The sequence below is a fragment of the Aedes albopictus genome, chromosome 2 (assembly GCF_035046485.1).
Source record: "Aedes albopictus strain Foshan chromosome 2, AalbF5, whole genome shotgun sequence".
NCBI classification, from domain to species: Eukaryota; Metazoa; Arthropoda; class Insecta; order Diptera; family Culicidae; genus Aedes; species Aedes albopictus.
This window is the reverse complement of record NC_085137.1, coordinates 416,011,798-416,039,089: the sequence shown is the minus strand read 5'-3', so window position 1 is coordinate 416,039,089 and position 27,292 is coordinate 416,011,798. Positions and strand designations below refer to the sequence as shown.

The window sequence follows — 27,292 nt, the reverse complement described above, 5'->3', positions numbered from 1 at the left end:
TCTCCAAGGATTCCTCTAGGAATTTCTCCAAGTATTCTTCCTAGGTTTTTTTATTTATTTTTTTTTGTATATTTTAACTAAAGCTAATATTTCTACACTTAAGGCAAAACTGGAAGCATTTCCTCATTGTTTTGGGTTTTGATTTTTTTTTATTAAATAACGAAGCAATCATGGAAGCAATATTTTCAAGATTGGTTTTCGTACACATGTAGAGTATGGTTCAAGCCACGGTTCAAGCTATCTTCTGAATTTTTTTGTGGTGGAAAATGTTTTCCATTTTTGCAAAAACCCATTTTTTTTGTGAAATTTTGTTAAAAAATGGTTTCTGCAAAAACGAAAAACATTTTCCACCACAAAATTCAGAAGATACCTTGATCCATACTCTACATGTGAACGAAAACAGATTTTGAAAATATTGCTTCGTTATTTAATAAAAAAAAAACAAAAACCAAAAAGTGATGAAATGCTTCCAGTTCCGCCTTAAGCTTCCTAGGTTTCCGACAGCAATTCCTCAAGAGGTTTTTTTTTCAGATTTAGCCCAGGAATTACTTTAGAAATGCCTCCAGGAATTCCTTCAGGTATTGATTCAGGAATTTCTTCGGAGGTTCCTCCAAAAAAAATCTTCAGGGATTTTTCCAAGAATTCCCAAAGGGATTCTTCCAAGAATTTCTGCAGAAATATCTCCAAGGATTCCTTCTGGAATTCCCCAAAAGGTTTCTTCTGAAATTTCCCCAAAGAGTACTCCTAGAATTCCTCTAGGGAATCCTCCAGGAATTCATCCAGGGATTCTTTCAGGATATCTTTCAGGGTTTGCTCCAGGAATTCATACAGGAATTTCTCGAGGGAATACTCAAGGGATTTCTCCTGGAATTCTTCCAGGGATTCCTCCAGATATTCCTGCATGAATTTCTCTAGGAATTCCTCTGGGAATTCCTCCACGGATTAATCCAGGAATTCTTCCAGGGATTTTTATAGGAATTCATCCGGGAATTCCTCCAGAGATTGCAATAGAAATTCATCTAGGGCTGGCTCCGGGTATTTTTCTAGAGGTCCCTCCCAGAATTTCTTTAAAGGTTCCATCAGGAATTCATCTAAGAATTTGTCCAGGGATTGTCCAAGGCACATTCGCTGAGATTTATACCGGGCAGAAAAGAATTACAAATCAGTGGCAAGTTTTACCATTAAATTTACTATTGGCTTGTTTGAAATAAGTGACAAAAGGGCAAAAATAATAACTGACATTGTTCGATGAAATAACTATTCACATGCGTATATAAAAAGGTGTGTTCAGATTTTGCCGCAATTTTGTTTGTTTTCTGCTCAAGACCACTGACTGCAGAAAATCTGGGTTCGCAATACTGACTTGATCCAATTAATTAAAGAGCTAGTAAATGCCTATTACAACACTTTTCTTTGCACAAATCCGACATCCATTCGATTTCTCCAGTCAAACCGATTTGCGTGTCCGGATCAATTAGTAGCGCTGTTTGTCTCATCGCAGCTCTGCGTCTTGGATTTACCACCCACCAGTCAGCAAGCAGTTTTCCATCAACTCTCATCAGATGCTCTGTGATCTAGCCTAATTCAAATTGCTACAGTTACAGATCGATTGTACTGGAATCGCCCCTGACGCCATGCGTTGTTGTGTTCGTTATTAGTAAATGCTGCTGCTAACCGTTGGCTCTAGGCTGCTGTTAGAAGTGACGCATCAACGGCGTCCGTCCGCGTGCTGAGCTGAGAGTCGATCCGTTCCCCCCAATGAATGAAGATCGAGAGTGAAACACCTCTAATGGGCCTTGGCGGTGGCGGTTCGGTTGTCGCCAGACGGGAGGCTCGTGTCACAATCAGAACAGTTTGAAGTGGCGCGCGGGTCGGTCGATTGCAACGCGGAACGGAAATCTAAGAACAAATCCTAGGCAATCTATTAAATCTCTCAAAATCGGATGAGAGATACCTATTAGTTTAGGAATATGAAAATCAATCATTCTTTTCTAGTGTTGGCGGTTATGCAGTTCTGGTCGGCAGTTCACGGTTATGATGGGGATTACAACAGTCAGTAGAATTGGTTCATAACGTGAAATCGATTATGTATTCATGAAAATTCTGTTTTTGTGCAATGTTGGAAAATTTCAGTGACAGAATACTGGAAAATGCCTGCCTTGTTCCAGTACGACAGCATCGAAAGCTGCCTAAGGTCAAATCCGGAAGGGATATTCTGCGTAGTGAAGAGTGTCGTGAAACCCGACGAACGGTCGGAAATTTGGGCCGCAATTAAAGTATGAAACGTGTGATTCAGTTCGTGTTAAATGTGAAACCGCAGTTATTCAGTGTCTGGTTTAAATATATTGCAGAAATATTCAAAGTATCCTTACCAGTACCGGCATGATGTGCTTACGCGAGGAGTGTGCTTGGGGCAGTGCGAGGAGCTGGTGAAAGCCCTCAGTGAACGAGATCGGGTGCACTATCTTCAACCCAAGTTCGATATAGATTTCCGGGTGAGAACTCGTTTTCAATTAGTTTTAGAATTGAGGCAGGAAATGTACTGGATTGGCGAGGTACACTTCTGATTCAATATTTGCTAAGCTACATATCCATAGTAAATGCGAAATTTGCATCTAAATGTTATAATTATCGTAAGACATTAGGTAAAATAGTTGTAATTTATATACCTACAGGTTCTCAGTGCATAGCTTATTTCTCGAACAATAGTTCATAAGAAAATGTTGCCTTAAATGGGGTAAGTTTGATAGTGTTTCAGCATGTAGTCAGAGCCATAGCGTGGTTCAATGATGCCCTTTGCAAGCACCTAGATTTGCGTCCCAAAAATAATAATTTTTAGTTATAATTAGTCAATGTTTATGAGCAAATTTAATCATTTGCATATTTTTCTTTATTTTACCAATGTTTTTCGGTTGATTGATCGATTTATCTTTATTATAGAGACCTTCAGCCCTTAGCTGATTCGTCTTTTAAAAAATGTTTTTCGGTATTTTGTACAAAAAATCAATATGCCACGTTCGGAAATTTTATTCCCATTCAAAGCTGCTTTGAAAATTATAGAAATGTAAAAAAAAATGCTTAAGGACGAGATTTTCCAAAATATCTCAATACACTCATCCATTTGTGTTTTACATAAAAATCATGCATTTTAGCGTTTTGGAATTTCTCTAAGACGAGAATAATAATTGAAAATTGCATTTCAGCGTTTCCAAAGATACCGACATGCAGGGTTCCTGATTTCCACTTTTCATCTTCTTCCACATTCGAAGACAGTCAGCAGCGAACGGTTGTCCTTTAGGGATATTTTTTTTTATTATCGTACAAATTGGTACCAAGGTTCTCATAATTCAATGACATTTTTTCACAAGTAGGGTTCATACCGTATGCGTGATAATGTTTGCACCATCGTCAAATAAAATTCCAGTTTGACTTGTGAAGACAATGTATTGGTTTTATTTGCATGGATTTAAGCTATTACTCATATCCTAGTAGGCTGTGAATAAAAAGTGTTGATTTTCTTAGTTTTACACTTGCATAATGACTAAGTGGCAACCTAGCTCGTGATTTGTCCACGCGCAAATATCGAAAAGTATCCGTGGTAGTGTCAAAGTCAAGATTAACAATTTTTGAATTTATTTTTTTATTTTGACATTGCATAATGGTGTAGACATTGGCACACAAACAAAAGTTATAATAACTATTGATTCTGGAATTTGGTACGGATCGATAGTTTTTCGGAAATCGAAAAAAAACGGAGGTTGCGTTCGGGCAAATTCAAGACTTTCTTATATGGCGCTACTCGTAGCTCCTGGATGCCATTGGTAATAATGTAAGTTTTTTTTTCTATGGTCGAAGGATCATAAAGGCCACCGTAATTTTCGTTTTCGATATGCCATGCCGTTAAGTCGCTGATTTCGCGTTTCTTTGCCATTTTTCTCATTGAGCGCATATAATTCACCCAAATCTTATTTTTTGGTGGCAGCGATAGCTTTCTTAATCCATGTTAACCTTGGACGACCAGTGGACACCTTCGGGAATAGTTGCCCTTGCTTTTTTTCGGTCTAAGGCTGTTTAACGGTTCTCCTGAACACTCCTGAAATGTCTTTTATAACATTTGCGCGTGGACAAGTCCCGACTACCGCTGCTACCCCTTCATGGTGCAAATTTTAAACTTAAGAAATCGGATTTTTTTTACCCGCAACCTACTGTGATATGAGTTAGAGCTTGCGTACATGCAATAAAAACCAAGACATTGTGTGTACAGGTGATATGGGTACCTTATTTGTACGATGGTGCAAACATTATCACGCATACGGTATATATATATTAGCATTAGCATTAGCATTAGCATTAAGCAAGTCGCACAAATTCGTAGGTGGTACAGCCCTGGATCGCTGTTATGAGGGTTGCATCTTTCCTGTCCGTTATCAAAGCACAAAGATTTGGGATTAATCTCTGACTCTTAGACAAGATTGACGCAATCCTCCAACGGTCGAGTGCTATCCTGGCCACGTCCTTGCGACAGCTGAGGGATGGGAAAGGAAGATTAGTTGGACACCTATGAAAGTACATAGAGACCTCTACATTCTTTCAGGCCTAGGCATCACGGGAATTTGGATGTTAGTGGAAGGGTAAAGTTCAAAGGAAACGTTTGGTCAACGTTCAGGTGCACGCAATATTTTTGGTTGATGCCAGGTTCCTTTCCTAATTCCTTGTTGGGTGTTCGATTCCAAATCTGAAATAAAAAGTAAAATTATAGATTTTCAAATGGTGATAGACTCACAACAGTTACATAATTTCAAATTACCTGAATCCTCCTGAAAGAAATGGTTTATTAACAATGAAAAACATAACATGTAAAAGAAAAAAAAATTTTCTGCATTTAAATTAACAAAGCTAAAAAAAAATACAAGATCAAAATTTGTTATGGTTATGGTAGATCTTACGCCGTAACGCACCATTATAAGGTGATCTACCCACGTTACGGGACATCACGCATACGGTATATATATGAACAAAAACAAAATTGAAAAAAATCAGGGTCGCGTTATTTTTCGGATAACTGTGGAAAACCAACATTTTCCACAGACACCACCTACTTTGAAAAATCATAACTCAAGAACAAAGCATCGTAGACACAATGTTTTTTTTTGTGAAATCATAAGCAAATTGTCTCAGCAATTGAAAAAAAAAATCCAAAATGAAAATTGTTTTCCACAAAGTTTTCAACTGTTGAGGAAAATCGGTTGGAAAAGTCGAAAAAACTATTTTCGCACTACGGAATTCTAAAAAAAAATATTATTGGAAGGGAATTACACAAGCTATATTCTGTGAAATTTCCAAGATGTGGTTTTTCTCCGTTATGACCAATTTTGTGTAAATTTTCCAGATGTGCTATGTGACTCGTTTTTTTTTTTGAAAAATCATAACTTAAGAACGAAGCATCGTAGACACAATGTTTTTTCGTGAAATCGTAAGCAAATTTTCTCATCAATAAAAAAAATACAAAATGAAAATTGTTTTCCACAAAATTTTCCACTGTTGAGGAAAATTGGTGGGAAAAGTCGGAAAAAAAAAACTATTTTTGAAATCCGGAAAAAATCTAAAAAATATATTTTTGGAAGGGAATTACATAAGCTAAATTCTGTAAAATTTTCAAGATGTTATTTTTCTCCGTTCCTGAGCTATGTCCAATTTTGGGCAAATTAATAATCAAGACGGTCGAAAAACAACCAACATCTGGACCATTTCCACAAAATTGGTCGCTTCAGCACAGAGAAGTGAATATGAATGGAGTGAGGCGAATATACCGATCCTTGCCGACATGAATTGATCAAAAATCGTACACTCTTAAAAAAAAATAGGAATTTACACGTGACGTAAACCATCAACGTACGTAACATTTCATGACTGAATGGTAAATTTAACTCATTTTTACATCCATCATGTAAGTTTGAGTTGGTTGCACAAGATGTCAACAAACCTATCTGACCAGATAGGTAGATACAGTTTTACATTTGTCGTTTGTCTCACAACTCGGTGATACAGTTGAGAGGTATAGTACGTGCCTCTGAATCAGCGGATCAGAGTTCGAATCCAGCTCATTATTTTACTTACATATATTTTATCTATCGCTTTGGCAAGACCAGGAGCACTGACTCCCGGGCAGAAAATAATTACAAAACAATTGCAAGTTTTACCATTCAAAAAGAATTACTGAATGGTAAAATTTGCCGTTGGTTTGTTTGAAATAAGTGACAAAAGGGCAAAAATAATAACTGACATTGTTCTATGAAATAACTGAAGCATTTCAAATTTTGACATTACAATGGCAAACCAAGAACAAAAAAAAATTAAAGTTGAGAATTGCAAAATTTACCATTATTGAGTTATTGAAAACAGAACAATATCAAAATTAGTTATTCGCCTGTCAGCTAAAAAAAATATCAAAAGTTACCATTAGAATAACCAAAATTCAAATTTTGTCATTATGTTGTTCTTGATAAGTGCCAAACTGCGATGGTTCATCAAACTCGTAAGAGGTCAACAATATCTCACCAATTGCAAAATTTGTTATGATAGCAAAATAAGACATTCAGTAGTTACTCTTCCAAATTTGATAAATGACAAGCGGATGGCATATTTTGATATGATATCATATTATGTTATTCACATGATGTTTTAAGCTCTTCATGAAGAGCTCATGAATGACAAAATAAGTTATGACAATAAAATTTGTTATTGTTTTGTTTTTGGTTTGCCATTCACCTCTACCCGGGATAGCCTTTAAAAAAATTGAAAATATTGATTTTGTATCTTGTAACAACACTCAATAGCTGCTGATGGAAAAAGTACTGAATTTTTGATAAAGTACACAAACAAGTTCAAACAACAACTAAAGTCTGGTTATGTAAATAATTCAATTGCTTTCAAAAGTTTATTTGTATAAGTGCTTGTGTATATCAGACTTCTGCAATGGAACAAGAGATCAAAATAAAACTTTGGCTTCAAAATTGACATTACATGTCGTAAGTACGAGAAATTCTTACACTTCGACTAAGTATCTTACAAATCGCTCCCCGCTACTCCCCGCGGGGATATTCCTTTCAAATGCTCGTTTATGCATGAAGAATCGGTTAAGGAAAAATGCAACTGCCAAGAGCTGCCAAAAAAAATAGTGCCATGATGATATGTGTATAGTCAATTTGTATGAAAAACATCCATTTTGTTCGGATTTTGTTCGAAGAAATCGACAAATAATGAAAATGCGATTAACATGAAATTGACCGCTAAATCATATTCCAATACATTCATTTAGGCTAAAACTAGCAGGCTACTATGATTTGGCAATTTTCGCCAGGTTTTTTTTAATCTGGAGCACTGTGCGTTGCTTTTTTTCCTCTGTTCGGGACATAACCACTGCGATCAATATTTGATCTATTGTGGTATACCCCGTGTCCTTTGTGTAGTGCATATCGTATTACTTTATCACCATTGAGAAGTTATAAAGTATTCGGTTTTGGTGCAGTAGTCATTTTCAACTAGTTCGCAAGAAAGGATTCTGATTGATAGGTTCCGCTTTTAACACGCTCCTTAACGGATTCCTTAACGAAAAAGTCAAGAAATGATACCGATATTGACCATGCATCGGAACCCTAGTCCCTACTGTCTCAAACCAGTGAATACCGAATAAAGATTGGGATTACTAATCCATTTTTTCCTTGGTACAAGATCCATCTCGGCCAGAACCAAACCGAGACCTATCGCTCTTACCAAGGTATGAAATGTATTAAGGACCAAAGTTTTTCCTTGAATTACTAAAATAGGCTGTTCCATAGTTGGATGCAGTTAGGACTAGGGTTCGGTTTAGTAGATCTTTCGCCACAGCGCAACACAAAAAGGTGATCTACCCACGCTACGGGCTCCGTTAAAGATCGAGCATGTTTTAAAGCCGCTCAACCATTCATCCCTCAGCACGGGTCGCCTGACACCTTGGATTGGGGTTACCTGTTTGGTGGACTTTTAGCCACGGAACAGGTGGTTCGTGCTATCCTAAGCCGGCAGCTACATGGGCAGTGCGGCGCTTTACTATGAGCCAAGATTTGGGTGCATAGTGAAAAAAAATGTCCTCAATATTCGGCCCACATTCAGTTTGTAGAATAGTAATTATTCGTTGAAAACAAATATGTATACAAGTTCAAAATAGCATCTTTGACAGTTTAGTTATCGATAAGTCAATTCAATATATCCCAGAATTATGTCATTTATGATATATAGACTACTCACTAAGTCAGAAGAATCATGGAGTTTCCGATCTCCAGTTATGCGTGTTTGTTTGAGTTTTTGATTTACGAACGAGAGGGCTATGCCAACGAAGCATCCCGATACCCTATATTTTTAAAAATATGTTCGATTCCCATTATTACACATCTATGATAAATAAAAGCACAGCACAGACAAACAGATGTATCACTTTTAATATTTTACGACTCAAATCATAGTCCCGGAAAAATACATGGTCGTATTTCTACCATGAAGTTGGTGTCAATAGTGTACAAACTCTAACAAAACAATGCAATGCGAGCACGGAAGTGTTCTCGGCCATCTACCAAATGTTTGAATTGATTGTTTAATTGATGTACGATGAACATAGTTCAAGTGTTGCGTCTGTTTGTCTCTGACATTAATTATATTAATCAAATTGTATCCAAGGAACTCTATTGCATCAACAGCATAAACGTAGAAATGCTTCAGGAATTCTGTCTGGGGTTCATTTTGAAATTTCTGCTGGGTTCAACTGGTGATGTTGATGGGATTATTTAAGAAGCACATCCTGTGATTTTTCAAGGATTTGTAATAAATCCTTTGGGGGATTTTTTCCAAGCATTCCTTTTTGGATACATCCAGCAACATATAATGAATATCTTCAAGTTATTCCTGTTAGGATTTCTCTGGGAATGCTGTGTTTAGTAGTTCCTGATAGGTTTTATCTAGAAATTTTTTCAAGAATTCCCCCAAAAATGCCTATTTTGATTTTTTTACAGGGACTTCTTCAAGATTTTTTTAAAATAAATTCCCCCATAGATTTTTTCCTAGAATTCCTTCTGTGATTCCATAAGAAATTCTTATTGTTATTGTTCCTATTATACTTATAAGGATTCCTCCACAAAGTTCTACTAAAAACGCTCCTGAAATTCTTTTCGGTATTTCTATTTTATTTTATACTTTTTGATGACAACTCGCCAGAAATTCGTTCTTAAATTTCTCTTGAAACTCCTATGGTTACTCCAGAGGTTTGTCCTAAGATTCCTGAAAGATTCTTGCATAAATTTGTTCTAGGGTTTGTTTCGAGAATTCCTGCGAACTTAGAATTTCTTCAGGAATCTCTGCTGCTATTGTTCCAGGAACTCCGGTGGAATTTCTCCAAAAATTCCTGCTTGAACTATTCCACACCGCTCTAAGGATTAATTCAAAAATTTTCATTTTTTCTTTCGTGGATTTTTGTTGAAATGTCTTCAAAAATTCCGACTAGCATTCCTCATGTTATATTGTACTAAAATTACTCCGGATATTTTTACTATGACTACTACTGACATTCTCACAGATATTTATCATGTTATTCTTCAAGGAATACCTCCGAATATTTCATCAGGAGTTTTTTCCACAAATTCTTCCGCATGTTCCTTCGACAATTTCTAAGAGTATTTCTAACCAGTAATTCATGCGGTGATTTTTACAGGGATAACTTGCGTTAATCCACCAGGAATTCCTGCAAGGGGTTTCTTTCCACAAAGGAATAATTCAAGATTTTTTTTTTTTTATTCTTGATCACTTAACCTATTTTACAGCTCTATTGTCCACTAGGGCACTACGTGAGCGATTACAAATGACAGCTGCACTTACACTTTGTACAGCGTCTATAAGTATTCTATTTTACTATATCGAATTGGTTGCCTTCGTGCTGCTTTCACTGTTCTACTCTTTTCTTGGTAGAATGATGAGCACGAGGATGTCGATGGGTACTTGTTGTTCCTTTTCCAGTCCGATTGGGGGTCCATTATGAGTTTGCATTTCTCCGATGTCCAGGTTTCCGGGTTCGTTGAGCATATTGCTCAGAAGAGGGTCAGGTGTCAGCCGCTCTCCGGGAGAAGAGCAACTGACGAAAAATTGCAAGTGCCGGGGCTGGGAATCAAACCCATGACCATCCGCATATGAAGCGAACGTGTGACCAACTACGCCACGGGCCCCGGCATAATTCAAGAATTCCTGTGAGGAGTTTTTTCTGGGATTTTTCTTGGGATTTGTTCAAAAATTCATCCAGTGATTCCTCAAGGAATCTCCCAACATACAATCAGGGGCTGACAAAACATAATAGTATTGCTTGAAACAGACAAGCCGTCTGCGTACAATGCACATGATTGCCTTACCTCCACAAAATGACGTGTTGGTTTCAAGCCAACGGTATAATAAAGGCATCTGTCTTTGGTTCCTGGTAGGGTCCAGATTTTTTTTTTTTGTTACACAATATACAAATTCAAAAAAAACTACATTGACATCGAAAATTCTCAAAAAAAAAACTGTTAAAGTGGTCTTATAACATTGTGTGGGAATTACTATGGGAAAACAATGTTTTTCATTCAATCCACCGAAGCATTTCCCCCAAGTGTCTCAAGGGTTAGTTGACTCTTGGTAATCCTAGGCTACTTTTTCAGCTATAACTTTGCCGAAGACCGCATTCAAATCAGACGCCTCATTAATTAGTTACCGATTTTTATCCAGAATCGAAATCTTTACTCATGATGGTTGAACTGTTCGGAGGGCATCACTGCATTTTGCAGTGAAACATAGTAGCCATGATTTCAGTGTGCTATCTTGGCGCCATATGCATCAATGTTGCCTGCTGGAAAGCTGGAGGATCACTTTTAAAGTTTGCTCAGTTGGATACAAATCGATAACTAATTTATGAGACGTCCGATTTGAATGCGATCTTCGACAAAGTTGTAGCTGATAGAGTAGCCTAGGATCAAGGGTCGACTAAACCTCTAGAGCACTTGGGAAAATGCTACGGTGGATTGAATGAAAAACATCGTTTTCCCATAGTAATTCCCATAAGTAACTCTCGCTGAGAGCGGCCCACTATTTACACCTTGTATTCAAAAATGTTTCTAGTGGCGATTTTCTGAAAGTTCTTGCCAAAAAAGTAAGTAAAATGCATTTGGTTACGAGATGGACCACCCCGTTAGTTAGAGCCAAAACAATTTTTGCAGACCCCTCGATTTTGGTCACATGGTGGCTCATTTTAACCATTATAACTCGAAAGTTTTTCCTAAAACCACCTCAAAACGAAATGTAGTTGAAAATAGGAAATATAGAGCTACCATTTGCAGTTATGAAAAGTTGGGTCGGCCATATTGATTTAGGCCGCAATCTTGGAATTTTATACAAAAACTTATTTTTCACCATGTGGGCAACCACCAATTTTCAAAATTTTTGCATCAACTGAGTTATTATACATAACATATTAAAAAATTAGAGATGTCTTTTTCTCAAATCAAAAGTTATCTGCGGTTTTTTCAATCATGCCACTTTTGAGCACTGGACCCGCGGTGCCGGCCGTTTACATGAATGTAGCGCTATTTCGCAGTGTTAACAAACACGAATTTTAAATCTGAACCCACTTATGGAAAGCTTAAGGTTTAAGCTTTTCAAAACACTAAAAAGTAATAAAATAAATATAAAAGCAATGCCCGCATCATTGAGAAACAGTCAAAAATGGAAACGAACCTCCGATTTGCCCAAATTTTGCGGCAGGTGCCTTTGTGTATACATGCAGGCGTAAACTCGGATGCTGTTGCATGTCGTTGCCGGTGCGCATGGAAATGTAGGTATAGAGAAAACGTGGCATAATTTACAAAACTGCAGATAACTTTTGATAGAAAAAAAGAGACATCTCTAATTTTTTGATATGTTATGTACAAATGCCTCAGCTTTCAATTAATGCCAAAATTTTGAAAATCGGTGGTAGCCCTCATGGTGAAAAAAGTGTTATGGGATAAAAATCCAAGATGGCGGCCAAAACCAATATGGCCGACCCAACTTTATATTATTGTAAATAGTAGCTCTATCTTTCCTCATGTCAACAACAATTCGTTGTAACCCTAAAAGGGATCCCTTTTAGGGTTAAGGTGGTTTTTGGAGAAACTTTCGAGTTATAACGGTTTAAATGAGCCACTATTTGGCCAAAATTGAGGGGTCTGCAAAAATTGTTGTGTCCATTAATTTGAGTAACCAAATGCGTTTTTCTTACTTTTTAGTGAGGACTTTCAGAATCGGCACCTTATACATTTTTGAAGACAAGGTGTAAATAGTGGGCCGGTCTCAGCGAGAGTTACTTGTTATCAAAGTCGAATTTCGCACCCGACTTCGCAACGGCTAATGTACACAAGTTCACTTGAGTTCATGGCAGGGTCTTCGGATGCACAACAGATAAACAAAATAAGCTTGATTAGTGTGAAGTGTCGCTGGAAAATAATGATTTAGTGGATTTTTAAATTATCACAGCATTCGAAACATTAATGAGAAACTCAATACTTGCACATCACTGACTAAAATTTAAAATAGACATTGTTATAATAGAAGCAAACATTCTACATGCATGTATCAACGTTTAACGACAAACGTGCTCATCACTGATAATACCATACAGATGGAGTAGAAGAGATTATTATGCAATGTGAAAATCCATCTGGAATATTATCTCAGTCTATAAATCAGTTAAATTTATTATGGTGAAGCAGTTCGTCAGTGAGCGTTCACCCCAAACCGAAACCTCATCTCAAATCTGTCACCGCGTGTCCAAAAACCGGAAACTGAAATAATTCACCAGCCGTTATCAACGCATCACACGGTATCTGTCGCAGCGTGTGCCATATTCGGCTCTCTGTCAATCTCAACTGTTAAATTCCTGTGAATGAAACAAGATCAAGAACCACCCATAGTTCGATCCCAGCCGCGGCGGCGCGTTTTTTCAAGGACACCATGAGTAGGAATCCACTGTTTTGAATATTAATTTGCAGTCTATAATTAGTGGCGCATAGCATTAGTAGCAGTCTACAAATAACTGCTTGGGCGGAAGACTAGACACGGGCCGATCGCTGAACTTTTTTTTGGCATGAGTTATTGCCAATATGGTGATTTGCCTGAGTGTTTAGGGCTTCCTGCTGGATCAGGCAGGATACTTGATTAGAACAGACACCTGGTTCTAAACACATATTCAAGAAATGTTTGCGTCAAATTTATTTTGTTATTTGACTCCCAACGCTCCCAGGAAGCATTCAGGAAGATAATTTACATATATGAAATTTGGGCTTATTTTACATACATAAATTTACATCAGATTTTAATAAAACAACCAACAATATCGCTTTGTGTTGACTTGTGTCTAATCAATTCATCTTCTATGTTGCATTACATCACAATAAAGGTAGACTTGGTCTTTACTTCTTGTCCTATTCATTTTGTCTAATTAACTATCGAATAAATTTATACATTACTGTTTTGTTTTTATTTATAACATGGCTGGGTTTTAATTTATAAATGTTAGATGGCTAATCAATTTGACCGATTTCCGGTCTGAATAAGGATTTTCCTAAGTTCGAAGTTTTTATTGAAATTTTGCTATGATAGACAATGTTTTTCCCCCATATTCCACCTCTTTCAGTACATCATCGACGATTGGTTGCTGCCCAACATCAGCCACTACCGGCACCAGTACGGCTCGCTTGTCAACATGTGCCTAAACTACCGGTTGCAATCCACGCACAACCTAACGGCTTTTTCCGAAATCGAGCATTGCACTCGAAGCGCAACTGTCGACCGGAAAGCAGGTTTGATTAGCTTCAAATTGAAACTGGATTGACTTGGTCGGCGATCTAAATCGGCACCAACATTTCAAAAGGGCGTAACTGCATTTTGAAACAAACCCCTCTTTCACATCTGTGGATCGTATTTCAATGCCGCCATGCAAATCACCGCCAGTATAGGAAAGACGAGCAATTTCTCTGTCTAGTAATGTTTGTGAATTTCGTGGGAAACTTAAAATATGACCCACAGATGTGAAAGAGTGGTTTGTTTCAAAATGCAGTTACGCCCTTTTGAAATGTTGGTGCCGAAATGTCATTGATCGAATCGTTACAGATTTTTGGGACGTGTTGTTTGGTGCGATTGTTACACTGCTGTTTACGCTTGCAGTGGGTTCGTCAATCTACGACTGGAAATTAGCCAAACAAGATGATCATAATCACTACCGGACACCGTACAATAATAGGGGTAAGTTTTAGAAATGACTTTTATACACCATTGATTCAATAGTTGTTATATGTACATTTAGTTTAGACTATTAGACATACACATTTTTGTGGTGTATGCAGATGCAGATATTTTTTTTCAATCTTGAGAGTTTCCTGAAACAATTTAAAAATAGAAATAGGATAATAAATAAATAAATAAATACTAGCATTTCCGTGAGGAATTCAGGAGGGACTATCAGAAAGAATCACAGCAGGAACCCCTGAAGGAATCCCAAACAGGTTAGATACTGTTCCTTTAAAATTCCAACTAAGTCTTTGCATCCTATGACAGATACGTATTTCAATCTCAGTTGCAAGGTCATCTTCAGTATCTCAAGTCGAATCAAGTACAAGACACTGAAGACGGCCTTACAGTTGAGGTCGAAAAAGTCATAGAGGGATGCAAATACTTAGTTGGAATTTAAAAGGAACGACCCGATTTTCTTTTACTTACATGTATTCCACTAGCATGATCAGATTCATCATCATTTGGAGGAATGCCGAAAAGAATCCCCGAAGAAATCCCGGGAAGAATACCGGAGAACCCCCTGATGGTGTCTTTGTAAGAATCCTAGGAGGAATATATGAATCCTAGAGTTCCAGAAGGAAACTCAATCTCGGAAGAAATTCTACAGAAATCCATGGAAAAATTCAGAGGAATCTATGGAAGCCCCATGGAGGAATCTGTGAAATTCCTAAAGCGTTTTCGAGAGGAATCCCTAAAGGAATCGTGGTAGGAATCTCGGGACGAGTCCTTAAAGAAATCTCAGAATTACTTTCTGAATAAAATTCGGAAGGAATCAAATTCCGGGAGAAATATCTGGGGAAATTCCGGAAAAAATCCCTAGCGTAACTCTGGGAGGAATCCCTGAAGAATGTTGTAATTGATCCCAGAAGCACTCTCAGGGAAAATCCCTGAATGAATCCTGAAAATAATCCTGGGAAAACCAATGGAAGACTTCCTAGAAAAATCGTCCAACGGAAACCCATTAGAAATTTTTAAATCATTTGCGGAAGGAAACCCTGAAGGGATTCCGGAACAATTTCTGAAGTAATCCTGGGAAGAGTCTATGAGGGAATTCCAAGAGGATACCCTGAAGGAATCCCGAGTGGAGTCCCTGGCAACAAGAATCTTGTTGGAATTCCAAAAACAAACTCTAAAGGAATCTCTGAAATAATCTTAGGAGGACTTCCTAAAGAAACCTGAAGGAATCCTTGAAGGAATCTTGGGATGAATTGCTGTAGGAATCCCTAGGGGAATCTCTGATAGAGTCAGTAAAGGAACGCCGAAAGGAATCCTTGGAATTCGTTCAGCTATGATCAAAAAGATTAAATGGTGCTAGCAAACTTCGGGTTATAAACAATGCGTTCAACAAAATCACTGAAGTGTACAGACAAAAATGTATGAAAATGAACATACACTCCCGATCAAAAGTTTAGGGTCACCTCCTCAAAAATAAGTAATTTTTAAAGCCCATATCTCCGCCAATTATATAATGTCCGATTTCAATACCCTAGGTCTCATTCGAAAGATAATAAACCTTAAACATGATTTAAGGGAAATTTCTAATCTAATCTAGTGCTTGCACAGCCAGTATTGAAAAGCATCCTGGAAATACCAAAATTACTTCTGGTATTTTCTTGTCATCATTAATAGTTACAGCATATCAGGTATGACGTGATACAAATATTAAAACGGCCAGGCTTACTGTGCAGACTAATGGTTTAAAAGATAATTAAAAAAATTGTGGCAACCAGATTATCCACGTATGAATAACATGGGTTGACACAAGTTTTCGAATTGGAGGATTGATGAAACGGGGACAACCGTACCAACCGTTTCGTTATCAGGGGAATGAGGATTGGGTACAAGATCGTTGGGAGTGGTGAAGCTAAGAAGGTTAATACGCAATCCATTGGTATGCCTACTCCTGGGATGGAACACAGGTATTTGATCTGTGTCCGGGCTCGAAAGCCTAGGCTTAAGCGCCATTACTCGCTCTCTGAAACGAAAATAAAATAGCATTACAGTTCCCCCCTCATACAACCCCTACATGTTTCAAACATCCAATAAGTTAGCATTAGCATTAGCATTAGCATTAAGCAAGTCGCACAAATTCGTAGGTGGTACAGCCCTGGATCGCTGTTATGAGGGTTGCATCCTTCCTGTCCGTTACCAAAGCGCAAAGATTTGGGACTAATCTCTGACTCTTAGACAAGATAGACGCAATCCTCCAACGGTCGAGTGCTGTCCTGGCCACGTCCTTGCGACAGCTGAGGGATGGGAAAGGAAGCTTAGTTGGACACCTATGAAAGTACATAGAGACCTCTACATTCTTTCAGGCCTAGGCGTCACGGGAATTTGTGTGTTAGGGGAAGGGTAAAGTTCAAAGGAAACGTTTGGTCAACGTTCAGGTGCACACAATATTTTTGGTTGATGCCTGGTTCCTTTCCCAATTTGATCCTTGTTGGGTGTTCGATTTTAAATCTGAAATAGAAAAGGAAAATTATAGATTTACCTGAATCCTCCTATATAAAATGGTAGATTTACCTGAATCCTCCTGAAATAAAACGTTTATAGGTAGTAAAACAGAACGCAAAAATAGAGCAATCAAATATTGATCCTGCTATGATCAAATATTTCTTTCTGGAAACAGTCAGATCAAAATTTAAGTTTGAATGCTATGCTATCCAAAAATTACATAAAACATTCTGAAGGTTTTAAATTAATGGACCAATAAATTTCTTTCCAAGCAGAATAAGCCTGTAAATACACTCATTTTATTTGTTATGAAGTTTGTATCTACCATTTTTGGCGTATAATAGTGTTTAATTTTATTGATAAGAGTGAATTAATCGAATTAATTGAATGGTATTTACTTTTCCATTGTGGTAGTTACGGATTGTATCTGTGTATGAACTGATAATTATTGAATTATCATCATGTTTGGGTTGGTACAATTCTTTGGATTAAATATAAATCAAATGGTAGAAGCATCCACCCATCCTCCCTCACATGAATGTTCAGCCAGTAATATAGTATAAAGATAAAATATAATATTAAAATGTGATTATATACATACATATAAGCAGTTTAAAATAATAGTGAAATATAGTGTAGCAAAAAGTCATGTAGTGAAAATATATAATTTGCTGACGAGTCACTATATCACAAATGAAGGAGTAGAAAAATATAATAATCAACGTCAAACGATCAAACAGTTGGAAAAATTCTGCCTTGCTAATATAACGTGTTGAGTGAGAACTTATTACGCACAGTATCTAGTCATGTAAAAAAAAATCAAGTCAAAGGTCTTGAAACTGACTGAGCCACAGCAGCAAGCGCCCAGAATAGGTCCCAGACCCAACGGAGGCGAGTATGCCTGTCGTGCAACATACCGCTCCATACTGTATGGGACAAACTGGAAGCAATGCCAGATTTGAGTAAATCAGTAAATCACGCAATATAAAAAAAAAAAAAAAAAAAAATAAAGATGTACTACCTTTCAATCTCCAATAAGGAACAAGAGACTGTTTATACATCTTGGCTCAATGAGAGTCTGATAGAGGTGGGGAAGAAGATACATACTTCGTGTGCGTGCGATCCGTGTCTGGTGCAAAACATGTCACTAGCGAGCTCCCATAAGCACGCGTGTCAAATAGTGACGTCACTATTTGTGTTTACATTTTTCTTTCCTTACTAATACAGAGCCATATCTTCTTCTTCCCCACCTGGCATATACTCTCATTGATATTGGCTACCGATAATGACTACAACTACCGGTCAAACTTCACCACTTTCCCGACCACTCATTTCCCCCTACGCTTTGTTTGTTATTCCCGAAAAGGTAAATGCTCAAACAACAATTAATAAGACCCTCCCCAATCCCCCAGCCTTTCGGAAGTGCTGGATAAAGATCCTACCAAACGTTGGAGCACAGAGAACAGACGTCCAAGCTCATGTAGTGCTGTTGTGTAAAGCATTGCAACGGTTGTTTTGAAATAACTAGGAATGTGGCCATTACGCGGCGCTGTCAAATTTAGAATCGGGGTACAAATTTGCCGTTGTTTTACCTTTTGGCGCTAGTGTCGCCAAGTGTGCACCCTAGTATAGTTTCACCAAAATAATGTGTTGGTTTTACCTGGAAAACAATAATTTCATTCTTGTTCAATTTGTTTCTTATTGAAGATAATGAAATTAATTATAAATGAGTTGCTCAAATTTTGTTGCTGGATTAGTAAAATAATCATATACATCTTGTTATTTAAGCAAATACAGCTCAGAATCTGAGTAGCAAAATTTAAAGGTGCGCTGGTGAAATATTTCTTCAGAAAGCGCCATCATGGTGTCGAAACAAGTTTTTCAGTGGGAAAGTCACCGTCGATGTCGCTACTGAGCTTGTTATTTCTTTACACAAGATTTTCAAGCAATTTTGTTCGAGCATGTTCGTCTGTTCTCTGTGGTTGGAGTGAGGAATTGACCATCGAACGACGCATCCATTGCACGAACCCGAAGCGGGCGCAAAATGTATATGGTCGATAATGATGTATTAAAAAATGGTTAGATCTCACCCATTTGCTGGAACTGGCATCGCTGTCATGGATGGAACATAGAACACATCAGCTCTGCAACTTTCCAGAACCATCAAGGCACTCCTAGTCGCACCAACACCCATAATCATTTCTATCTTTTTTGAAAGTTTCCCTCCTCGCACACACCATCACCCCGGCCGAATCGACTTCCGTTAACGTTATCATCCGATCACACGACGACCTTCGCGAAATAAATACGCTATCCAAGCCAACAAGACCGACACAATTACCTAGTTATAAAACTAAAAAAAAGGAATTCTGCAAACAAAATTTTCACTATCCGTCGAATAGAATAAAAAAATTTGACAATCAGCACGACAAAAACGCAGCACGTCTGTTTCAAACATCCAATAAGTTAATGAAAAAATAAACAAAATAAATTAGATAGATCTTCCCCTTATTCAGGATGGAGAAAGTTATGAGGTCAACTTTGAGTACTCAAAAACTGAAATCACTTTACAATATCAAAAAAATGGATTACATTGAAATAGATTCTAAATACTGTTCCAGATTTGGTTTTGATTGTGTGCGTACTCATAGAGAAGTATGTATTATTACTAGTATAAAAAGGAAAGATCAAACCTTAATGACGACCTATGTCACCCAAGTGCTGATTTCCGTTGTAGACTTTCATTGGACCACATGACAGTCGTTCGGCGGGCATCACCGTGCTACAACCAGACTCGTCATCGCAGCCACAGGTCGAATAGTGGTGTAGCGGTTGGGGACTCTGTGTGGCCTTCTCCTGGCTGGACCGTCAACAATTACTCGACAGAGGGATCCGGCCAGATGACGATTATTGTTACCGCATGCGAGTTTTGTGAGTTAAACTTAAATCACAAAAAAGCACAAAATTGACAGATCGCTTCCTGGCACAGCACACTTTAAAACATGATCTAGGGGAAATTTGTACAAAAACATTTATATGTAAACTTAACCCTTGACCAAAGTTACCAATTAAATGAATGACCTCTTCATGTCATCGACCAAAAGTTTGGGGTTACCGCTGTATCAGCCAAAAGTTTGGGGTCACTGTCGAAAAACATGGAAAAGTGATTTGGTGATATATTCGTCATCTATACCACAGACAAACAGACGTAACAGCTTGAACGATTTTCATGGAAATCCATCGCCCAGTTCACACTACCATCACCTGGTGGGAAAGTTGCACGAATTACTGTGTTGTGCAATATCGTCAACAGAAGGCGCTAGTGTGAAACGTCAAACGCATAGAAAAACGATGCGCGCGCCTCTGGTTGTGAAAGCCACAACTATGAAAATTTAAAATGATCGTTAAAAGCGTGGTCGATGGAAATTTCACAAGTGTTTCGTCTGTTGTCTGTGTCTATACCGTCAAGGCGCCACTCACCGTGGGGGCTCCATTCACCGTGTGCCTTCGAATGTTTTTTCATTATTTCCATATTATGATTGAATGATATGACAATTTCCCTTCAATTTCACCAATACAACATTAATGTATTGTTACCATGTCAAAACGCTCATTAAAAACATTTAAAAGTATTATTTTGACACTAAAATGTGTTTACATGAAGCGGGTTTCTGCTCGTTCACTGCATTCATGGTGAAAAAACGAAAACTGCGCTAAGGTGATTTAAGCGATAAACTAAATGCAGTAACGTTTTTATTCCACCAAGAAGCAATTAAATTCACATATCAGGTATGTATTTTGCATTACCGAAGTAAGTTTAACAAGAAAGTACGATTACTCGTACTTTTTAATTGAAACCAAAAAGGCACGGTAAATGGGTACCCTAAAAATCAATGGTCTCCATTCACCGTGCCCCATATATCTAGAAAAAAATCGAAAATTTGAAAATTCGTTTTTCTAATAAAATCTTGCAAGTTATTACTTGAAATGAATTTAAACGAAGAAAATTCCCTTGGTTAGGTTGTTTTAATCATTTTTAAACAAAGTAGAATAAAATTTCTCATACACGGTGAATGGGTCCCTACTACCACGGTGAATGGTGACCTACCACGGAATTAGGCAACCCTACTACCCTTTACTAATTATACTATATCACCAAATTTTGTGAAAAATTTTCTACTTCTGTGGATATTGCTTTAATTTTAACCTATAATGAAGGCAATTAAAAGCGGCACCAACAATGTTATAAGACTGGTGTCAAATGACAGCCCTCATTTGCCCCGAATCCTCTTAAATCCACGGTGAATGGTGCCTTGACGGTAGTTCAATTTTAATTCTTTTTTACTCTTTTCAAAGATAATTAACTAAATTTACGTTTGATGTCTATAATTTAACGTATTGAACGATTTTCATATATGAAAATGGTATGTAAAGTTAACACATTTCACCACATTTCAAAAAAAATGTGGTTCAATTTCAACGTTAAGGTTTAGTATGTAAATTTTAACAAATATGTATGGTTCAATGTCTATGCAGTAAGTACCATTCATTATGTTTCAAATAAGTCAAGAAGAATTAAAATTGAATGAAAGATGACAAAGATAACAACACATCACTTTTCCATATATATTACGATAGTGACCCCAAACTTTAGGTCGATGATATCAAGAGTTAATTTACTTAATAACTTTTTTCCTAGATTTTTTAGCTAAGCTCAACAATAAACAGTTGAAAGCTAATAGAAAATAAGTTATATCTCGGGTACTTATTCAAAACGACGTATCAACATAGGATTTGCGTGTATTTTACGTCGTTTTGAAAAAGTATCCGAAATATTACTGCTCTCATCTTAAAATTTGGTCAACCCAATTTTCAGCGACACTGCCGTAAGTTTATATCCATTTTTTAGAAAATTTGGCTACTTTACCTTAAGTTTACATACGAACATTTTTGAAAAAAAAAATCATATATATCATGTTCAAAGTTGCTTTGTCTTATTATCTTTTGAATACGATCTAGGGTTTTGAAATTTGACGCAAATTGGCGGAGATATGGGCCTAAAAAATGACATGTTTTTGATCGGGAGTATAAGTTGTTCTTTTTGGATTTATCAATATAAATCAATATAAAATATTTAAATTTTGCAATTCTGACTGCCAATGAGATCATCGCAAATATTTACTTCGTTTAATCATAGGTACATTTACCTAATTTTAGATTAACCTATAATAGATTTGTTGACATTTGAATTGCTATTAATCAGGGCCGGATTTATATATTGAGGGGCCCGACGACAGTTTTGTGGGATAATTTTATTTGCGAAAAAATGTTGACAATTCTCACGAGAAACTATTAATTCGTTTTGGAAAAAAAATATATGACAATAAGCGTAGCAACAAAAAAAATGGTACATACCCACAATCAGTGTTGGTAAAAACTCAAATTATCATATCTCATGGTCGAGCAGTGATGGAATTACTCTCATCATGAAGCAAACTGCGAGTGAAAACTCAACGCAACGCCTACTCACGATTCCAAGAGTAAACAGTTTGAGAGTTTATTCACACCCGCCTGCTTTGTTACTCACGAATAAAACGAAAACAAAAACACTCATGAGTTTTTATTCGTGAAGAACTAGTGGAGGTGCGGGAAGTGCATTTTGTTGTGGTTATAATAGCAAATCCAGTGATTATCCAACATAAACTAATGCTTTATGCTTCATTGTTCCTGAAAAACAGCACTGCCAGTCGTGAAAATGCGTTTTTCGTCAAAACGCAAAAAACTCAGCGAAGCTTCGCGAATCATATGCGAGTGCTTGCTAGCTTCGTTTTCTCACGAATAAAGAAGTGCGAGTATTCTCTGGCTCCTATTGTTCACGAATAAGTTTGTTTTGGTTTGTGTCTGCCCAGCTGCAATCTTCATCATTTTCCATCGCTGTGGTCGGGTTGTTTCACGCGCGATTCCTGACTCCCAAACTCACCGCCGAGTTGACGCATGAGTTGACTCGTTATTTCACTCATTGCTTTATTTCTTGGTGTTCTTATTATTTACATCGAAATTTTTAGGATTATATGGTCGGCGTTAAGTCAGAGAGGACCATGAGTCTTTTTCCTTATTTCGAGAATAACGACTTTAAAGTTTACAACTCTGTAAATTTTGAGTTTTTCAACCAATTTTCTTGATTTTTTCATATAAATCTTAATAGCCATTCATCAAAGCATCATACAACGTTGAAGGGTAGGTTTGGGACGATATGAGAGATCCTTCATTTGCCGAATTTCTCAAAGTTTCATATTTTGCAGTTCCAGTTGCTTGTCTGAGATGATACATACTGAAAAATATCTTGGTGTGTTCGGAGAGCAAGCTACTGAGAGGGTTCCCAGCAACTTTTCAGAAACATGGGAGAGATATCGTACGCTCCAGACATCTAAATCCTACTTCAACCAGCTGTTGAATGATGTGATTGACTACAACAGCGGGCATTTGAATTGGTTTTGGTTATTTGTAGTAAATAGTAACTGTTATAGCAATTAAACAGTTACTGTAAAAACCAATGGATTTTGATTATAAATTCAATTCACGATAACTTTTGATTTCGTAGATAAAGTGTTCTCAAATTTTCAGTAAGAATACTCGAATACCATACGTTTCGAATGTTGAATTTCAAATTTATGAGAGACAGGTTGATGGTCACGATCGTGATACAACCACGATTGAATTTTGATAGTTCAAAGAGAATTTCATTGAATATCACCCCAAAATTTCAAACCGTACCCATCTAAGGTATTTTATTTTGTTAATAACGGTTTTAGACGGTTGGAGCCAGAACCCTCGAATGTCCGAATCATCGAGAAAAATAATCGTCTGCGAATCCAAACTTTGAAGCCTGAAAAAAACAGAAGCAGAATCAAAAAAAAGTATATTCTGCATGAAAAGTTACACGATAATTTAAAATAAGAGGACGTTTGCTATCAAGAATATGTCAAACAGATTCAAGAATAGAATGATTCAACATTTTTAAAGCACTGAAAAATTAATTTCTGGCTTGAATAAATTTTAAGCAAAAAGCACAATGTGAACAATATCTTCATGTAAAATCTTCACAATCACATAAATTTAAAACTTCTACAATGATACAATAATAAAATAACTTTTGCAAATGTAAGGACTCAAAAACACTTTTGGAAAGCAACTGTCAAAAGTTTAATGAATGAAATCAATACCTAGAATTCCAATAATTCTTCTAAATTACGATAGAAATTCCTAAAATTTTCAAGCAACAACAAACAAAAATATTCTTGAAATTCTTCTTAATAAGAACTACTTATATAACTCTTCGAAATTTGTTTAGGAATTTAAAGACCGAAATAAATACAAACATTCAATGTTTCCATTCTAGAGTTTTGGAGATCCGCTAGATTTGAGGCGAACATTTTTTCCAGGGTTTCCGATCAACTATATTTTGCTTCTAGCTGGCACGGCAAACATTGTATTGCCATTTCAAATTTGACAATTATTGTTGCACCAAAAGACCCGCTAGTTTTAAATTCAGTGTACACAACAGAAGGCCCCTATAGCTGTAAAGACGTGGGTATTTAGCAGAACCATTGGTAAAGGACATCCTTCACTTCCTTGGGCATAGCATAGAGTATCTTCGTACCTGCCACACGAAATATACATGCAGAATGGTCATTGACAGAGGAAACTCTCTGTCAATAACTGTGAACTAAGTTTAGTCTTCTATGAGCATTTCATAGAACACTAAACTGAGAATCAGGTCTAGTTCTAGTGAAGACGTCACGCCAAGAAAAAGAAGAAGAACACAACCAAACATATGTTCGATGGCCAAATCCAAATTCAGAAAGGAATCCACGTGCTTCGGTACACCGATAAAAATAATGAGGTTTACACGTCATGTAAACTTCATTTTAGTCATGTAAACTTAATGTTATGATGGTTTACATGATATATCATGTAAATTTGTGTTATATGTCATGTGAACACTCAGAGTCATGCTGAATTACATGACATATAATGTAAGTTTACATGATATTTCATGACTTTTACATTATATGTCATGTAAACTTCTGTGACATCCCACGCTCCAATCATGTGCATCATATGTCACAGAATTTTACACTCTTTTTTCGATCTGTGTAGGAATCCAACCCTGGAAGACCTGGGAGGTTCACTAGATGAACGATTACCTCCTAGCTACGGAGCCACTCACATGTCTCCGCCGCCTGTTGGCGCATAATTTGATCCGGTTTCCACTACCGCTTATCTCACGCATACAATGTGCAAAAACGTACAATTAAATTTTTGCTGATTTTACGTAAGTTGAATAAGCTATACATCAAACTGATATTCAGCTATCATTATTATTTAGCTATTATAATCTTACTACATATTCAGCCTTAATGGGGGTCATCTAGCGAATGTGAGTTAAGATTACATAAATTAAACAGATAAACGTGCGTTTACTTGTGGGAAATGATAATCTGAATTCTGGCATTTTTTAATCTTGAAACACCACATTATATTTAATAGACTATTTGATATAAAATAAACGACAGAGATCCCACGTAGCTTCTGAATAACCTCATTTGTTCGGTTTTGCACTCCCCCAGGGCGCAGTTTACTGACGGCATTTTCGATAAGACGAAACATCAACCGGCTCACAATCAAGCTGCAGACGAACCAGATGCAGCAGGACCTCCGCTTCCTGGAAGCAATCCGAGTGCTGATAATGGCCCTGATTACATTCAGTCACGTCATGATAGGATTGGCCATGACCACCACTCAGAATCCCGAATTCATGGAAAAGGTTCGTCGCTTATCTTTATTTGCATCACCCCGCCCGTTCAAGTCATTTGTCTGTTTGCAGCTTCTCTCGGCGCCGGGATTCCAAATTTTCCTCGCCCTGATGCCGTTCGAGGTGGACTGTTTCTTCGCGATCAGTGGTCTCCTGCTGGCAGTGCAGTTTATCAAATACACCCAAAGCCGGCGACATTTCAGCTGGAAACCCTTCTGGATGGGACTGGTTAACCGGTACCTACGCTCGCTTCCGGTGTACGCTATGGTAATGTTGTTTACAGTTTCGGTCTATGATCGGCTGCAGATAAGCCCGTCTGCCTACCGGATAATGCCTATGGTGCGGCGAATATGTCGAGACAAATGGTGGACAAACTTTCTGTTTATCAACAACTACTACCGGCCGGAAGAACAGGTTCGGTCACTTGCAGTACGTGCATAAGTGCATTGCGCTAATGTTTGAGAGGAATTTTTATTTACAGTGCATGATTCATACCTGGTACCTGGCAGCCGATTTCCAACTGTTCCTAGTTGGATTCCTGATTCTTATGGTCCTTTGGAAGTAATTTTCCGTATCGCCTAATAAATCGTGATTATTGAAAAGATCATCTAAAATTTAGAATTTCCTCAGGTACCGGAGTATCGAGCGATCGTTGATCTACGTGATTTTGATGGCAGGAATCCTGCTACCGATGGCAAATATATACTTTTATTCGATGGATGCGATGATGCTGTTAACGAATAAGTAGACTTCTTGTTGATCACCTACCAGCAAGACAATAAAATATTGGTTGATATTTCAGAGGTAATGCATTTCAGCTGTGGTACGACAAGTGGTTTACGAAAACATACGAGTCAACCGAAAGTCACTGCATTAGTTATTTTGGCGGAATGCTGGTAGGCATAATCTATCACAAAATGCAGAACGACGATCTATATCTGGCAAAGTCGAAGGTAATCCAACATTCTCTTGCAAGATTTCTAAAAAATCTTATTGAACAACGCTACCTTATGCAAATAAAATTTCTCAAATTAAAAAAAAATCTGACTCACTTTCTGCTTTTACCTTCACCTAAAACAGCTCTACAAAACTCTCCAGTACAGTGCCTTCCCATTGGTACTCCTGTTCAGCCTGCCGGCACCGCTCTTCCACCAATACGAGTTCAGCAAACCCTCCCTGTGGATGGCCGTCTACGCAGGACTGCATCGTCTGGCCATCACATCCTTCATTGCCGTTGGCTTTCTGGTGCTGATGTTCTCCAACCGAGATGCACTGTTTGGTCGGCTACGGGCATCTAAACTGTTGGAGAATGCCTTCTATAGGGTGCTAGGACGGCTCAGCTTTAGTTTCTACCTTATTCATATGAATGTGCTCAAAACTACGTACGGAAATTACCACGAGGGTCAACGGGGATCGATGGGCATGGTGGTAAGAATTGCGACTACTTCGAAGTTTTAAAGAAAACTTCACTTGGTTCCATCTCTTTTCAGCTTAGTGTGTTCTGTTCGGTGATACTGCTAACCTACGTGTTAGCCCTGTTTGCTTACCTCTTCATAGAGAAACCCTGTGATATTATATTCAAACAATTGTTTGAAGGTAGTTCGGCATCGCGTCAGGAGAAAGGTAAAATACAAAATCAACATATTG

General features: G+C 37.5%; 1 protein-coding gene across 1 annotated transcript; it reads left to right on the top strand.

Annotated features, from left to right (window-relative positions):
• The first annotated feature begins 1,747 nt into the window (after window positions 1-1,747).
• Window positions 1,748-27,292, top strand: LOC109417844 (nose resistant to fluoxetine protein 6). Its single transcript, XM_062849012.1, has 11 exons — window positions 1,748-2,052; window positions 2,134-2,276; window positions 2,352-2,495; window positions 13,721-13,886; window positions 14,197-14,328; window positions 25,461-25,657; window positions 25,718-26,059; window positions 26,127-26,206; window positions 26,276-26,389; window positions 26,448-26,598; window positions 26,726-27,292. Exons 1-11 carry the CDS (start codon window positions 1,971-1,973, stop codon window positions 27,101-27,103), a joined length of 1,929 nt encoding a protein of 642 aa, XP_062704996.1. The 5' UTR covers window positions 1,748-1,970; the 3' UTR covers window positions 27,104-27,292.

Bases quoted from the DNA above. Each gene is read 5' to 3' on its own strand.
- LOC109417844 (XM_062849012.1), top strand. From the start codon at position 1,971: ATGAAAATCAATCATTCTTTTCTAGTGTTGGCGGTTATGCAGTTCTGG. The intron at 13,887-14,196 runs GTTTGATTAGCT...GAATCGTTACAG, and splicing joins AACTGTCGACCGGAAAGCAG to ATTTTTGGGACGTGTTGTTT. The intron at 26,390-26,447 runs GTAGACTTCTTG...TTGATATTTCAG, and splicing joins ATGATGCTGTTAACGAATAA to AGGTAATGCATTTCAGCTGT.